This window comes from Echeneis naucrates, chromosome 18, assembly GCF_900963305.1.
Source record: "Echeneis naucrates chromosome 18, fEcheNa1.1, whole genome shotgun sequence".
In the NCBI taxonomy this organism is placed as follows: Eukaryota; Metazoa; Chordata; class Actinopteri; order Carangiformes; family Echeneidae; genus Echeneis; species Echeneis naucrates.
In genome coordinates, this window is record NC_042528.1 from 5,401,256 (window position 1) to 5,416,903 (window position 15,648).

Below are 15,648 nucleotides of genomic sequence, written 5' to 3' on the forward strand. Positions count from 1 at the left end.
GCTGATTGGCTTCTCTGTTTACAGGTGAGACAAAATGGCGTCGGTTTGGAAGGTAAACACGACTGGCGTTTTCTCCTTCAGAATGAATTTAACACGCTCCCATGTTTCTTGCAGGTAGGTTGGACAGTGAGTGTTATTGTGATTTCCATGTGGACCCAAGGAAAGTCTGTAATCTGTGTTTGCTTCAGTGTGTTGTTGCTGCTCGCCTTTTCTCCCTGTATCACCTGCACAGGTAAGAGGAGAACACTCCTGGATCATTATCATGATGACAAATGTTAATATGCTACACCTTTATATGTTTACTCTGAAAACTTTTCCCTCCCACCATATTTGGATTGGAAATATGTAAGATAAAACCAGCAGATATTCATGTTATATTTTGCTTAACTTCATTTTGATAACTCATTACAATATATATATATATATATATATATGTGTGTGTATTTTTGATTGTAATGTAAATCTTGGCAGGACATTAAATTTGATTTGAGCAGTAAATCCTGGTGTAGACAGTCTCAGTTTCATGCACATTACAGTTCACTAAGCCCTTCACATAATGTGTTGTGATGCCACTCTTGGTTGCTCTTATTGATAACTTCAGCAGCTTTTCAGACCAGATGCCTTGAGCGTCATTTCTGGCTTTCTGTCAAGTCCAGCTTCTTGGGCTCAGTGATTCGTTTTGACTTTGAAGGTATTTTTCCTAATTTTGGAAAGAAAATTTTTAGTCCTCTTTGTCGTTGATGCCGGCGATGCCTTTCTTTCTAATGGTAGCTTTCTGTTTGACTAGACCAGCATGGATACCACATCCTGTCGGACCAGGAGACTGTACTCTGTGGCTACACCGTGCTGATCAGTGCTGTCGGAGACCTGGTGCTTCGTGCCTCCTTTCTGGCCTGTCATGTCCACACTCAGGTATGACCGGCCGACACATTGTGCTCTGAGATGCTGCGGACTTGTGCCCTGCTCACTTTGCGCATGTTCTCTGCAGATGGGCACAGACTATCACCTGCGTGTGTGGTTAGTGAACCTGCAGGCAGATGGGAAGGTGGGACTGTATCCTTTCCAGCTCTTCTGCTCTTTCCAGGGCCGATGGAGCACCAGGGAGATTGTGTGTGAGGAAAACTACATGGAGGTGCATCACTGACCTGCATGCTTCATCACGTGTATTCTCTGACTCTTTTTACATGAGCTTTTCCTCTTTCTAACTTTGAGATTTATTGCCCTAAATTTGGTATTTGACTCAGTGCTATTTTTGACTTTCCTGGATTTTATTTGTTCCACAAAAAACGCTTGTTTTGAAAAATGGTATATGTCAAAGTCGATTGGATTATCCATTAATATATGTGGATATTACAACAGGAAGACATTGGTGTAACTTACTGCCTAGTTATGAGGTATGCCAATTCTTCCCATAATATAAAGTAAAAGAATACATTTCCTGAACAATAACTTGAGAAGTAAAAATAATAATATATATTTTGTAATAATGAATGAAGCATTGTGTTCTCAAGAAGAGGATTTGCAGGAATGTGTGAGATTGTCAATGTGTATATTTTCTTTCCTCTTTAGGTCTCCATCCAGCTGCCTTTCCTAACAGTGAAATCCAAAAATGACAAGAAGGTATTGGGATGTTTCTATCCAGTGTTCAGCTGCGTGGCTTTACAGATATTTGTCAAATAGGTTGATTCGATGCCTTTTGTCATTTAGCAGGAATCCCGTCGTGCAGACATGGCTGTGATGTTTCAGAGAGGCAATCAAACGGGAGAAAATGTGGTGGTGTTGTCCCTCGCAGAGGCTGCTGCTCTGCACTTCCACATCTCACTGAGTGACTCGCGTCTCATTCTCCGCTGTCCCTACTCCTCCCCTTTCTCATACTTCATGAAGGTAAGCACAGGCAACATTGTTTACTCAGGATTAGACTTGCATGTTTCAATTGTATAAAAATGTGCTGTGTGTGAGTGTTTCTGTTTTTCTCAGGTAAGTGGAATGGATTTGGAGGTCGTCAGTGCAACTGTCCTGTACCGACTCCAGAGCGTCCTACTAGCTGTTGACACCACTGTTGCCTGTGCCCAGAGTTAGTGCAGTTTAAAGGTACTAAGCCATTTAAGAAGCACCTGAGTGAAATGTCTGAAATTTCTCTCCCTTACCCCCAGATAAGGCTACAACAGATGGGCCTGACCTGCTGTGGACAGTCCCGTTTGTTCTCTCCCCTCTAATTCATGGGAAGTTCAGGGACAGAGGCATGTGGGTCGGCGTTAACGGTAAAGCTCTGGCTGATTCTGAGATTAAAAAGAGACGTTACAAGATCAGACTGCAGGAGGGGCAAGTGGAGGTCAGGATTCCTACAGGAGCCCCCGGCGGACACATAAAGGTTTATAACTAAGCCCTTCTTCTTAATTCTGCAGTGTGGATATGTAATTGAACTTCATTTAAAGTAAAATTTTACAGCAGTTTTCTAGATCAGATGTCACAAAGTGCTTCGCAATAAAAATCTGAGAAACAATACAATGCAATAAATAATTAAAACAAAGAGCATTTGTAACTGCCGTGGATCCGTTTTTATTTTCGATATGACTGTTTGATTTTTATTCCTCCAGAGTGGTGTGGTCAGGGGACAGTACGTCCAGTCCATGTCGGTGGATCTGTTCTTCATGAGTCAGTGGGGTGATGACCGCTGGCCTCTCACACAGTATCGCTCCCTCCGGATGCTGAAGACTCCTGCCATCCGTCAAACTCTTATCCTGACCAAGAGTGAGGTTTATTAAAATGATTTATGTCAATCCCTCACTTCGTAGAATCAAAAATCATTGAAAAGGAGCATCCATGTTTCCATGTCCCTCCACAGACACGGTCCCATCCGGTGAAGTAATTTCTGTCACTTTGGGCCCCTTTGCATCTGATGTCCACCTCAAGAAGGTGACAATAGACGGTGGTGGTGACCTCTTAACCTGGACCCCAGGACGCCAAACGCAGACTGACACAGATCTTGCGGTGTCCAGGCTCTCCCACATTAATGGGAGCTTCTCCTACCAGCTCAGTTTTTTGTTGTCGCACCCGAAAATAATCCCCAAGGTGAGCATTGGAATTATTAAGCAGCCTCGTCATGTGTAGAAGAGCAGAAATATGAGACTACCTGCTGTCTAATTGCAGTATATAGGTGCTGGCTATGTGACGTACAGCCTCACTTTCACCTTTACTCTGAACATCTCACCCAACGAAGAGGAGTTTTATCATCGAGTCACCATAGAGCATAGTGCTGAGTACACAGGTGAGTTACTGGTTCAGTTTTTCCAGTTTGTTTTCATTTCACTTTGTTGTGATATGAACAGCGGCTAATTCATTGATCAATAAAATATATCTTTAACATAGACTATTTCTAATAAATAGCTCATTGGATACAGAATTAGTTATGGTGGTTGTAATTGAAGAACAAATTAATCAACATTGAAACATGGTGGAAAATAAATATAAAGAAATGCTGACTTGTTTCCACTGCACAGTGAAAACATCAGACTTCCACTGACTCATCTGTTTGAGTTTTCATCTATGCTGCTGCAGCTCCACGTTCCCCCAGGCTGGAGGGCAAGTGCACAGAGAGCAGTGTGCTGGTGCTGCTGTACCACGGGGCCAATGGGGACCAGGGCGAGCTGCAGTGGGAGCTCTTCCTCGGAGCCCGTAAACTGGAGTGGGACCTGGTGGGGATGGTTGACTTTGTGGTGGAGGCTCAGGAGGATTACTTAACAGTGGAGATCCCGCTCTACAGCGCTGGGATGAAGTATGAGGTGGATCAATCTTCCCTTCTTCTTTTCTTGAACCTGTCAATTAAAAATATCCACACAATTGTCTTTGTCTCAATCACCAGCATCATTTTATTTAAACTGTTTTTAGTAGCTTTCCTTTAAATTGTTAATTTACTCAGCTAAAGCCTGATGTCTCTCTAATTAAAATCACACCTCATCAGTATCTACTGACACATACATACTTTTCCTATGAAGGAGCTGACATTGCAGGGTCTTGTTGCTGGAGTCGAAGTGTCTGTTGTGGAAGCAGAGTCTCTGAAAGTACAGGACACTCTTGTCCATAAATGCACCTTTCCTGCAAGAGAACTCTTAGGTAACAGTGAAAGCTTCAAATTCTGTAATAGTTATTTTCAACTGCCATATTTTAGTTGTGCTTCACGACCTTGTGTTTCTGCGACAGTGTGTTCGCCAGAAGGGAGGATGGTGGTGGTGGTCGACACCACACACACTGTCCCACCCACCCACCCCAACCAAACTGCTCTGCTGGACCCCAGCTGTGTTCCCACTGAGACAGACAGTGCCAGAGCTCTGTTCAGCTTCAGTGTCGACTCCTGTGGGACAGTTGTTACTGTGAGGAACTTTGATTATCCAGAATCCACACACAAAGTAAACATTCAGCTCTGATCGTCTGATTTCCTCATACTTCTTTAGGCTGAGGGAAATTTCCTTGTTTATGAAAACCAGATCAGCTACAATCAGAATTTTCTGCCCTTGGACGATCCTGTTATACACAGGGATTCTCCGTACAGGTCAGAGAACTGCACTGAACTCGCACTGCGTTTAATAAAGTCAAACTGCAGCTACACAAGTCTTGTCTCTTTTAGACTGACAATCCGGTGTCGCTATCCTTCAAATGGCACGAGTATTCTTAGTATCCAGCATCCTGTGTACTCATCTCTTGACCTTTCACCCACGATGCCAGTTCAACGCACACGCAGAGATGATGCAAACACAGGTATGTGTGCTGAAACTGCGTCTAAGTTGTGATAGTTTTCTGCGAAAATAAAAAATATGTCATGCCCAGGTTAAACAAAATGGATGGTTCTTGAAACACAAGAATATCCTTATAGTAACATTATAAAATTGTGTCCATTCTTCAAACTAAGGTGGATGGATTTTTCTAATATTGGTAATAAGTTACATCAGGAATAATTGCATATTTACTTATCTAAGGAAGGAAAAAAATGTTTTTAATCTGTTGTCTCTTCTTTTCTGGAGTTTCAGTGTGAATCACAAGAACACATTTCCAACCTGCTGTGACTCATGCCCTGCATATTTGGCCATATTGGACCTGTAAATTAAACAAATGAACACAATTTTATTGTCATTATTTGTTTTAAATTATTTTATGTCTTCAGTATATCACTATAATTTTTATTTATCAGTTTTATTTCAATGATGTTTAAGAAATGGGGGAAAAAAAAGCTTTTCTCGTGTTCCATTCATTTAAGACTGTTATGATAAAATACTTAGACGTACAGTCCTTTTTGTTTTATTTTAAGCAAGATGTAGACAAATGAAGTCGTATCACATACCAAGACATAAGAAAATAGCTTATATTATTACAGATATCATTAAATTATGTATGTATGCATAATACTTTGTATGAATATAAACATAATCACACGACTCATCAAACACCACGGGAGAAATCACTGGTAGCATTAATAATGTCTAATTCCCGGTCCCGGTCCTGCATAGTGAGCATTCTGGGTCATCTTCACTGGTTTAGTGGTATACATGCTCCTCGTCACTTTGCTCTGATTGCTGATGAGCAGCACATGTGGCTGTATTGGCTTCTTCGGCAGGAATATAAGAGCTGGCAGGGCGGCCCCAAAGCACATGGTGCTGGTGTGACAATAGGTCAAAGTCGTGGCTCATAGCTTGTGTTGGGTTGCAGGTGTAGTTTGCTAGCAGCTAGGCTAGCTTTAGACACTGCCAACACATTGGTGAATATGGCTTTAGGGTTTTGCTTCAGGTAAGCTCCATCAGTGGTTTGTTGCTCCTGATGCAGCCGTTTTGCTTGAATTATGTGTTTTTTTTTTTTTTTGTCTTTCAGTGTGGCCTTGCTGCTGTCTGTGTTGGCAACTGTGACCTGTGAAGACATTCCCCATGGTAAAAAGTAAATCTTAACTTCCAGGCTTGCAGATATATTTGGTCCATTCTGACTTGTTGTTCGTTCATACAGGAGTTCTTCATATGGAGTGTCGGGATCGTTTCTTCATGATGGCTGTTGATCTCTCCTTTGCGGGAGAGGAACCTCACTTTGAGGCTGTTGGTGAGTCCTGCTGAGCTTCATTGTAAACTGCCAAGCATGAATTGAAGTGTCAAATCAATGTAGTTGCTCTGTTTTGCCTCAGTCAATATGATCGTCTTTCAGATGAAACAGGTGTGTACCCCATCACTGAGCAGTATGCTGCTGAGTGTGGCTACACCGTCAGTATTCTCCCTCTACGGGGCCAAATGGAGCTCAGAGCCTCTTACTTCAGCTGCCACACTGACAAAGTATGTACAAATGGCATAAAGAGGTTTTCTTAAGTTTGAACTTGATGCATTTTTAATTTTTTTCTAAATTGTGCCTCGTTCTGGGTCTCTCAGGATGCGGACGTGTTTACATTCAACTTCAACCTGATTGTGAACCATGAAGACATGGTTGTCTATGCCTTGAACAAGACCTGTTCTCCTGCTCTCCCCTGGTCTCCCAGAGAGGTTACCTGTGAGGAGAACTACATGGAGGTAAGATTTGTCACATCTCGTAATGATGGTTCAGTTTTAGGTTCTTGCTAATTGTGGCTTGTTCAGGTGTCTCTGAAGAGTGAAGTCACTTGTCCATCGCAGACAATGAAAGATGACTGGGGTAGTGCTCTAAAGCCTGTAAGTGTGACTGATTCTTGTTACTGTGGCTGCATTAACAGAATGCACAAGTTAAAATGCAGTATTCGACTTTCTTTCAGGCCTACTCCTCTGCCACTTCAGACTGGCAGGTGGTGTTCCAGAGAGACGAGGTGCAATTGATGCCCGTGAGCCTCTCTGAGGCTCGTGAACATGGCTACGTGTTTGATGTGACAGATGGGAGGCTGGTCTTTCGTACTCCATATGGACAACCTGACTCACTCAGCACTGAGGTAAACCATGGCAGCATCTGCAAGAACTGTAAGGGCTGAGTGGCTTTAGGCAGCAGAAAGATGTTGGTTTTTATTTTTTTTTTAAATAAAACATTTTTGCAGAGCATGTTTAATTGGAGTCTCTCTCCAGGTGAATGGTGTTCCAGTAGAGGTTGTCCATGCAACTCTGTTCTCCAGACAAAGCTGGGTTGTCCTCATGGTCGACTTGGTGACTGCTTGCTCCATGCGTTAGTATCAATTGTTTTAATGCTATAACTTTTTTTTTTTTTTTTTTTTTAAAAAGACCTTGACAAATGAGTAACTTGGCATAAAATCAACAGATGAAGCTTCATATGATGATGGATACATAATGTGGGAGACTCCTGAAGTGCCCTTCCTGCTGGTGTCTGGATTACAAGACGTGCAGGTCAACATTGGTGTGAATGGTGAACTTCTGGAGCAGCCAGTGGCAGAGGAGAGAGGCTACACTGTGGAGAGGCACAACACCACAGTCCAGATCAGCATCCCTTACAATGCTGAAGGAGGATACAGGAAGGTTGGCTGACAAGACCCATAAGTCACTGTTCAGGTTTAGACAGGATGGCTTAACTTTTTCTCCCCTCCCCAGAGCTATGTGCTTGACGGTGAGCTGCTTGAGTCCTATGTCTTTCATCTCTACTTGGAGCAAATCTTGGCGGGTGAGGATCATATTGACACCAGGCTTCGTCTCCAGAGGACACTGTCCACTCCTCCACTCCTGCGCCCTGTTTTCACTGAAGACAGTAAGTCCAGTAAGACCCAGTTGCCGCCTTTTTTGTCTCAAACATCATGTAATGGCTCTTTATTTCAGGAACAGCTCAGGAGGAACTTGTGTTCACTGTCTATCTGGGAGACGTCCCTGCAGATGTTGAACTAGCTGCTGTTGAGTTGAATGGACACAAATTTCCAGTGCCATTTCCCAATGCTAGCAGCTTCACAATCACTAAAGCTGATCATCCCAACAACACCCATAGCTACACTCTGACGGTGCCCTTTAACAGCCCAGTTGTTGTCCAGCAGGTACTGTAAAGGTGTTGTAGCAGATGCCTTTAAATGTTCACCTGGTTTATCGCTCATCTTGGCTCAGTCAGAATCCCCCTTTTCTGTCTCCTAGTTCTCCAGTGAAGATGCTGTTATGCAGCACAGGCTGGACATTAACTACACACTGACAGTTCTGCCTGAAAATGAGCTGCACTACCACCCAACATCAGTCATGGCAGTAACAGATGTCTGTAAGTCAACAAGCCAGTATTTAGACTGGGTCAAGTCAGCTTGCCTGGAGCAGCTATCATTAATTATACCGTCTCTAACAGCTCCTCCAGTCTTTGCTGCTGTCTGCTCTGAGTCTGGCATCAGCTTTAAACTGGACCACCGGCCTTTTGACTACCTGTGGTACATCACTATCGGCTCTGACCTGCTGACGCCAGAGCTGGCTGCCCAGCACGGCTACATCATGAGCAACGACAGCCAGAGTCTGCTGCTCGATGTGCCGCTCTACACTAATGGATACAAATACAAGGCAGGATGAAGAAAATCACTAAGTGAACTTAAGCTGTAGATGCCTCATGTCTGAATGAGAGCATGTGGGTTTTTTTTTTTTTTTTTTTTTTTGCAGGACATTACTCTGAAGGGCTTCCTTGGTACTTTTGAGATCCTTGTGAGGGATCATGAGACATCAGAGGTCCGGAGCTCAACTGTCAAGACCTGTCCGTTCACCAGCACTGAACTGATCAGTAAGAACATCCTTTTCTTTATTGTATGGATGATTGTTTCGAACATGTAGCTGACAAGTGACTTGTCCCTGCAGTGTGTTCAACTGATGGGAAGATGACTGTGGTGGCTGACTTGTCTCTGGCTGCCAAAAGTGGCTTGATCCCAGCTAGAGCCAACCTTGTAGACAAATACTGTGGCCCCAAAGAAGCAGATGACACCAGGGCTCTCTTCTCGTTCCCCCTCAACAGCTGTGGCTCCCTAGTCAAGGTAATGCTGCTCAACATACACACACATCCTTAGATTCACCTGTAACAACCAACTGCCACAAAAACAAATCCTTATTTTCCAGCTTGGCAAGGAGTATGTGACCTACGAAAATGAGATTTTCTTCAGCAAGAAGTCACGCTCTTGGAAGAATCCAGGCTACAGCCAAGTCACTGAGCGGTAAAACACTTCAGCCTGCAAGTGTTTAGGTTACTTACCCTTTAACATTGTGAGGCTCAAGGTGTTTGTAATGTCTCACAGGGTCGTCATACAGTGCACATATCCTCTGGCTGGCCTCTACCGTCTGTTCTCAGCATACATGTTTGAGTCTGACACAGTTGGTGTGGGCCGGCTCATCCATTCAGCACACTCGTCTCAAGGTATGAGTCTCACTGATCAGTCTCAGCACTTGGTGAGTTGCTTGCTGATTTACTGTCTGTCCTTTAGATGTGCTGGGTCCCACTGTTGAGCCCCTTAAAGTACTTCAGACTCCAGTGCCAACCACCAGACTTGCTGTCAGACCTGGTTACCGTCCTCCAGTTCAGCTTATCAAAGTATCAAGCTATCTGAAGGATCTCTCCAAGAAGGGTTAGTATCCGTAAATCAAAGGTGGTGAAATTTCAAGATGTCCTTACATCCTTTTTCTCTTCACAGGTGCTCGAGGTTCTTCACAAGTCAAAATGAATGCTATCTTATCTTGATGGATTTGACCCTTGTTTATTTTAAAACAATCTTATTAAACTGGTTTCTTCAAATACTAAGTCTTCTTTGGATCTTGTGGATGGTGATCTTAACTTCTGGAACATGACTTGACTCTGCTCCTTTAATCAACTTCAGCAGTTTAATATCACTTTCTCTTAAAACATTAGATGAACAGTTCAGACTGTACCAAGGGATGCAGCAACTTAATGTTACTACTCCAAGCTCTCCCTTATGTGGACACTAAATGTCTTAATGGCTGAGGTGATGCTTAGTTGAGGCAAGCATTCATGTCTCAACCATAAAATTGCAACCTGTGTAATAGGTTACATTTAACTGCCTTTCAATTTGAATTATTTTAAATCAGCTTATGTGTACTTAAATACTGTTTTCTATGTAACAAATGTAGGACTCATAATGTGGAGACCACCCCTTTAAAGTTGCACCCCCCCCCAAATTTAGAGCAGGTACCTAAACCATTTGTACTGCAGTCCAGGGCCAGAGTAGCTGTAATTATGCCCTTAATGGTGACAGGCAGACTTATAAAAGATGCATCTGGTTGTGTGAAACTGACTTAATATCAGCAACTGACTCTGGATGAGCTATGTAAGGATATTTCTATAAACAGGAAAGGTCTAATGTTGGAAGTTTGCTATATGACAAAGTCAAGGTGCACTTGAGACCACTGAGCCAGCACACACCAGGTCCCTCTTCTGCTTCCTTTATTTCACATGTATCAAAACTAGTCATTGTTGGTTCTGGGCTCTATTAAACTTAATCTCTGCAGCCAACAATTCAAGTTACAACTCCTAAATCCCCATGACATTTAAACTTGCAATATACCTAACCCCAGATGTAACTGACCCAGTAGTCAATGGTAACAGCTGTTTCATGTCATTACCTTCACAAATACAAGGTTAATCTTCCATGACTCAGACTGCACAGGAGGCCCCTCAGTCCTTGATTATTCAGAGCAAAGCATCACTGAGTAGCTTCTGACTCCATGGGGTCACTCAGCACTGAAACTTTGTAGTTTCATTTGCTGTGTGCGCCCAAAAGCACTTAATGGCAAACCTGAGTACTAGGGGTTGAGTTGCTTTACATTTTCCAGAACAGTTAAGGACAAGGAGGGGCTCAGTGGCTGCAAAGCAGATACCTAGTGACTGCACTGGTAAATGTTAGAGCCCCACCAGCTTGAGCATGTGGTCATCACCACCTTTACTGGTGAGAGTGTCTCACAAAGCCCATGCATAGTCAGGAAGAGTCAACTGGAACAATCTACAAGTTCAGCATGTCATGTCACCACACTTGTCAAGTTGAATATCTATTTGAAAAAATAAAAAGCACTCAAGTGGTATGCTATAACATGTTTAGCATTTCTCCCAAATTGCTGTCCAACTAACCCTGAATGAGGTCAACTTGTCATTGTTTGAGTAAAAGCCCAAGTTTTTTTTTTTGGGTAAAAACACAGTTTAATGAGATTTGACATTAAAATGAAACCAAGGTCACATTCCCTCAAAGCATGGCAGGATTCATTTTGATTTGTGAAGATGCTCTTGCTCCTGTGAAGAGAAAAAGGATGTAAGGACATCTTGAAATTTCACCACCTTTGATTTACAGATACTAACCCTTCTTGGAGAGATCCTTCAGATAGCTTGATACTTTGATAAGCTGAACTGGAGGACGGTAACCAGGTCTGACAGCAAGTCTGGTGGTTGGCACTGGAGTCTGAAGTACTTTGAGGGGCTCAACAGTGGGACCCAGCACATCTAAAGGACAGACAGTAAATCAGCAAGCAACTCACCAAGTGTTGAGACTGATCAGTGAGACTCATACCTTGAGATGAGTTTGCTGAATGGATGATCCGGCCCACACCAACTGTGTCAGACTCAAACATGTATGCTGAGAACAGACGGTGGAGGCCAGCCAGAGGATATGTGCACTGTATGACGACCCTGTGAGACATTACAAACACCTTGAGCCATCACAATGTTAAAGGGTAAGTAACCTAAACACTTGCAGGCTGAAGTGTTTTACCGCTCAGTCACTTGGCTGTAGCCTGGATTCTTCCAAGAGCGTGACTTCTTGCTGAAGATAATCTCATTTTCGTAGGTCACATACTCCTTGCCAAGCTGGAAAATAAGGATTTGTTTTTGTGGCAGTTGGTTGTTACAGGTGAATCTAAGGATGTGTGTGTATGTTGAGCAGCATTACCTTGACTAGGGAGCCACAGCTGTTGAAGGGGAACGAGAAGAGAGCCCTGGTGTCATCTGCTTCTTTGGGGCCACAGTATTTGTCTACGAGGTTGGCTCTAGCTGGGATCAAGCCACTTTTGGCAGCCAGAGACAAGTCAGCCACCACAGTCATCTTCCCATCAGTTGAACACACTGCAGGGACAAGTCACTTGTCAGCTACATGTTCGAAACAATCATCCATACAATAAAGAAAAGGATGTTCTTACTGATCAGTTCAGTGCTGGTGAACGGACAGGTCTTGACAGTTGAGCTCCGGACCTCTGATGTCTCATGATCCCTCACAAGGATCTCAAAAGTACCAAGGAAGCCCTTCAGAGTAATGTCCTGCAAAAAACCCCACATGCTCTCATTCACATATTCAGACATGACACATCTACAGCTTAAGTTCACTTAGTGATTTTCTTCATCCTGCCTTGTATTTGTATCCATTAGTGTAGAGCGGCACGTCAAGCAGCAGACTCTGGCTGTCGTTGCTCATGATGTAGCCGTGCTGGGCAGCCAGCTCTGGTGTCAGCAGGTCAGAGCCGATAGTGATGTACCACAGGTAGTCAAAAGGCCGGTGGTCCAGTTTGAAGCTGATGCCAGACTCAGAGCAGACAGCAGCAAAGACTGGAGGAGCTGTTAGAGATGGTATAATTAATGATAGCTGCTCCAGGCAGAGCTGGCTTGACCCAGTCTAAATACTGGCTTGTTGACTTACAGACATCTGTTACTGCCATGACTGATGTTGGGTGGTAGTGCAGCTCATTTTCAGGCAGAACTGTCAGTGTGTAGTTAATGTCCAGCCTGTGCTGCATAACAGCATCTTCACTGGAGAACTAGGAGACAGAAGAGGGGGATTCTGACTGAGCCAAGATGAGCGATAAACCAGGTGAACATTTAAAGGCATCTGCTACAACACCTTTACAGTACCTGCTGGACAACAACTGGGCTGTTAAAGGGCACCGTCAGAGTGTAGCTATGGGTGTTGTTGGGATGATCAGCTTTAGTGATTGTGAAGCTGCTAGCATTGGGAAATGGCACTGGAAATTTGTGTCCATTCAACTCAACAGCAGCTAGTTCAACATCTGCAGGGACGTCTCCCAGATAGACAGTGAACACAAGTTCCTCCTGAGCTGTTCCTGAAATAAAGAGCCATTACATTATGATGTTTGAGACAAAAAAGGCAGCAACTGGGTCTTACTGGACTTACTGTCTTCAGTGAAAACAGGGCGCAGGAGTGGAGGAGTGGACAGTGTCCTCTGGAGACGAAGCCTGGTGTCAATATGATCCTCACCCGCCAAGATTTGCTCCAAGTAGAGATGAAAGACATAGGACTCAAGCAGCTCACCGTCAAGCACATAGCTCTGGGGAGGGGAGAAAAAGTTAAGCCATCCTGTCTAAACCTGACCAGTGACTTATGGGTCTTGTCAGCCAACCTTCCTGTATCCTCCTTCAGCATTGTAAGGGATGCTGATCTGGACTGTGGTGTTGTGCCTCTCCACAGTGTAGCCTCTCTCCTCTGCCACTGGCTGCTCCAGAAGTTCACCATTCACACCAATGTTGACCTGCACGTCTTGTAATCCAGACACCAGCAGGAAGGGCACTTCAGGAGTCTCCCACATTATGTATCCATCATCATATGAACCATCATCTGTGGATTTTACACCACAAGATTATTCGGGTTTTTTTTTTTTTTAAAAAAGGCAGTCATAGCATTAAGCAATTGAGATACTAACGGATTGAGCAAGCAGTCACCAAGTCGACCATGAGGACAACCCAGCTTTGTCTGGAGAACAGAGTTGCATGGACAACCTCTACTGGAACACCATTCACCTGGAGAGAGACTCCAATTAAACATGCTCTGGATTGAGAGCTCAACTAGACATACTAGTCAGCCAGTTACCTCAGTAGTGAAGGAGTCAGGCTGTCCATAGGGAGTACGAAATACAAGCCTTCCAGTCGTCAGGTCAAATATGTAGCCCTGCCTTTGAGCCTCAGAGAGGTTCATGGGCACCAACGCTTGCTCCATCCTCTGGAACATCACCTGCCAGTCTGAGGTGGCTGCTTTGTATGACTAGAGAGAAAAAGACATGCATCATAAACATGCAAGTGGTTAAGCCACCCCACTCCCAAGAGCCAGCCAACATACAGTTTCCACAGCAGCATCCCAGTCATCACTCTCCATCCCACTTGGGCAAGAAACATCACTGCTTACAGACACCTAGAGAGAAAACAGGGTTAGCAAGCAGCACTAAAGTAATCACTTATTTATAAAACCCTAATCAAGCTTACTTCCATATAATTCTCCTCACAGGTAACCTCTCTGTAAGACCACGGTAGAGCGGGAGTACAGGTCTCATTGAAGGTATAGATAACCTCATTCCCGCCATTGTTTGCGATGAGTTGAAACTTGAATGTGAACAAGTCATCATCCTGAAATAATAGAGAATGCTACAGTTTAAACTGCAGTGAGAGTCACCTCTTCAGTAATCCAGTTGCTGGATAAAGTTACACAAAAAAAAAAAAAAAAAAAAAAAGTACGCACTTTATTATCAGTGTGGCAGCTGAAGTAAGAGGCTCTGAGCTCCATTTGGCCCCGTAGAGGGAGAACACTGACGGTGTAGCCACACTCAGCAGCATACTGCTCAGTGATGGGGTACACACCTGTTCCATCTGGGAGACAAACACCAGTTATCGTGGCCAAAATTTACAAGCCTACACAGTTGGAGCTAGCTTTAGGACCCAGCTGACTATAACTGAGCGCTCTGTTTGTGCAGCACTTTCCTCACCACTCCTACTGTAGGCAGCCATTACAGGATGCAGCACTCACCCACAGCCATGAAGTGAGACTCATTCCCAATGAATGAGAGATCAACAGCTATCATGAAGTAACGCTCACGACACTCCATATGAAGAACTCCTGCATGAACAAGCCAGTTAGTCATGAACCTGTTTGCAGCTGCAGACTGTTGTTTCAGCCCACTTTTGTTTCTCACCATCAGGAATAGGATCACAGTTTCCAGTGGGCCACACAAACAGGAGCAAGGCTAAACTGCAAGACAAGACCAAGGATCAGCCAGAATCTCCAGCAACAGGCTGAAACTAAATGAGCCATAAAACACCTTACCCAAGGCAACACACATGAGCCATAGTCACTGATATGCTGGCAGTGTCTAAAGCTAGCCTGGCTTCTAGCAAACGACACCTGCTGACTGACACACTGACGCACCTCTGTGCTTAATCTATCCTGCTCACACTGATACCCTGTGGTGTGGGTTCCTCCGCCAGTTTTTATAAGGCAGTTTATTCCCTGCCAGATCAGAGGCCTTCGGGCGCTTCAGCCACATGTGTTGCTTTTTAGCAATCAAAGCTTTCAATTAGCTGCACCTGCTGAGGTTTGGTTTGACACCCCCTCCTTCACCAACCTCATGGCTCAGGAAGAAATGTTATAAAAGCTGCCGGAGCCCACAGCACATGGCATTAGTGTGGCCACAATATCCCAAGTGCTTGGTTCATGCTTCTTTTTTTTTTTTTTTGGTTCGCAGGTGTAGTTTGCTAGCAGCTAAGTTAGCTTTAGACACTGCCAACACATCAGTGCTTATGGCTTTGGGGATTCCCCTTAGGTGAGGTGTTCATCTGGTAAATTAACAGGCTACTAAACATATCTGCTTTCAAATGATTTTACTTTTGTCTTCCAGTGTGGCCCTGCTGCTGTCAGTGTGCTTATCGGGAGAGTCTGAACACATTCCCGATGGTGAATACATGTTCTTTGTTTATTGGCTGACAGTAAAT

General features: G+C 44.0%; 2 protein-coding genes across 2 annotated transcripts; one reads left to right on the forward strand and one right to left on the reverse strand.

Moving 5' to 3' along the window:
- The first annotated feature begins 34 nt into the window (after positions 1-34).
- LOC115059278 (uncharacterized) lies at positions 35-9,604 on the forward strand. Its single transcript, XM_029526939.1, has 31 exons — positions 35-52; positions 793-912; positions 989-1,132; positions 1,570-1,620; positions 1,711-1,884; positions 1,978-2,074; positions 2,154-2,371; positions 2,598-2,751; positions 2,846-3,072; positions 3,151-3,268; positions 3,559-3,782; positions 3,996-4,061; positions 4,248-4,370; positions 4,452-4,549; positions 4,625-4,755; positions 5,989-6,078; positions 6,181-6,305; positions 6,399-6,536; positions 6,603-6,674; positions 6,755-6,925; positions 7,056-7,152; positions 7,246-7,460; positions 7,533-7,686; positions 7,755-7,963; positions 8,058-8,175; positions 8,257-8,462; positions 8,559-8,676; positions 8,751-8,923; positions 9,006-9,100; positions 9,182-9,332; positions 9,575-9,604. The coding sequence occupies exons 1-31, from the start codon at positions 35-37 to the stop codon at positions 9,602-9,604; spliced, it is 4,125 nt and encodes a 1,374-aa protein (XP_029382799.1).
- A 1,638-nt stretch (positions 9,605-11,242) lies between these two features.
- Positions 11,243-15,602, reverse strand: zpax4 (zona pellucida protein AX 4). The gene is made up of 16 exons (XM_029526940.1): positions 15,542-15,602; positions 14,402-14,529; positions 14,149-14,289; positions 14,006-14,077; positions 13,760-13,930; positions 13,593-13,689; positions 13,293-13,507; positions 13,067-13,220; positions 12,787-12,995; positions 12,575-12,692; positions 12,287-12,492; positions 12,081-12,198; positions 11,834-12,006; positions 11,657-11,751; positions 11,456-11,574; positions 11,243-11,388 (listed from the first exon to the last, which is right to left on the reverse strand). The coding sequence occupies exons 1-16, from the start codon at positions 15,600-15,602 to the stop codon at positions 11,243-11,245; spliced, it is 2,223 nt and encodes a 740-aa protein (XP_029382800.1).
- Between the last annotated feature and the right edge of the window lie 46 nt (positions 15,603-15,648).

Bases quoted from the DNA above. Each gene is read 5' to 3' on its own strand.
- LOC115059278 (XM_029526939.1), top strand. The intron at 2,372-2,597 runs GTTTATAACTAA...TTATTCCTCCAG, and splicing joins CCCCCGGCGGACACATAAAG to AGTGGTGTGGTCAGGGGACA. The intron at 9,333-9,574 runs GTGAGTTGCTTG...TTCTCTTCACAG, and splicing joins CTGATCAGTCTCAGCACTTG to GTGCTCGAGGTTCTTCACAA.
- zpax4 (XM_029526940.1), bottom strand. From the start codon at position 15,602: ATGTGTTCAGACTCTCCCGATAAGCACACTGACAGCAGCAGGGCCACA. The intron at 14,530-15,541 runs GTAAAATCATTT...TTTGTCTCCCAG, and splicing joins GGCCACACTGGAAGACAAAA to ATGGAACAGGTGTGTACCCC. The intron at 13,508-13,592 runs GTTAGTATCTCA...TAAAATCCACAG, and splicing joins GGTGACTGCTTGCTCAATCC to ATGATGGTTCATATGATGAT.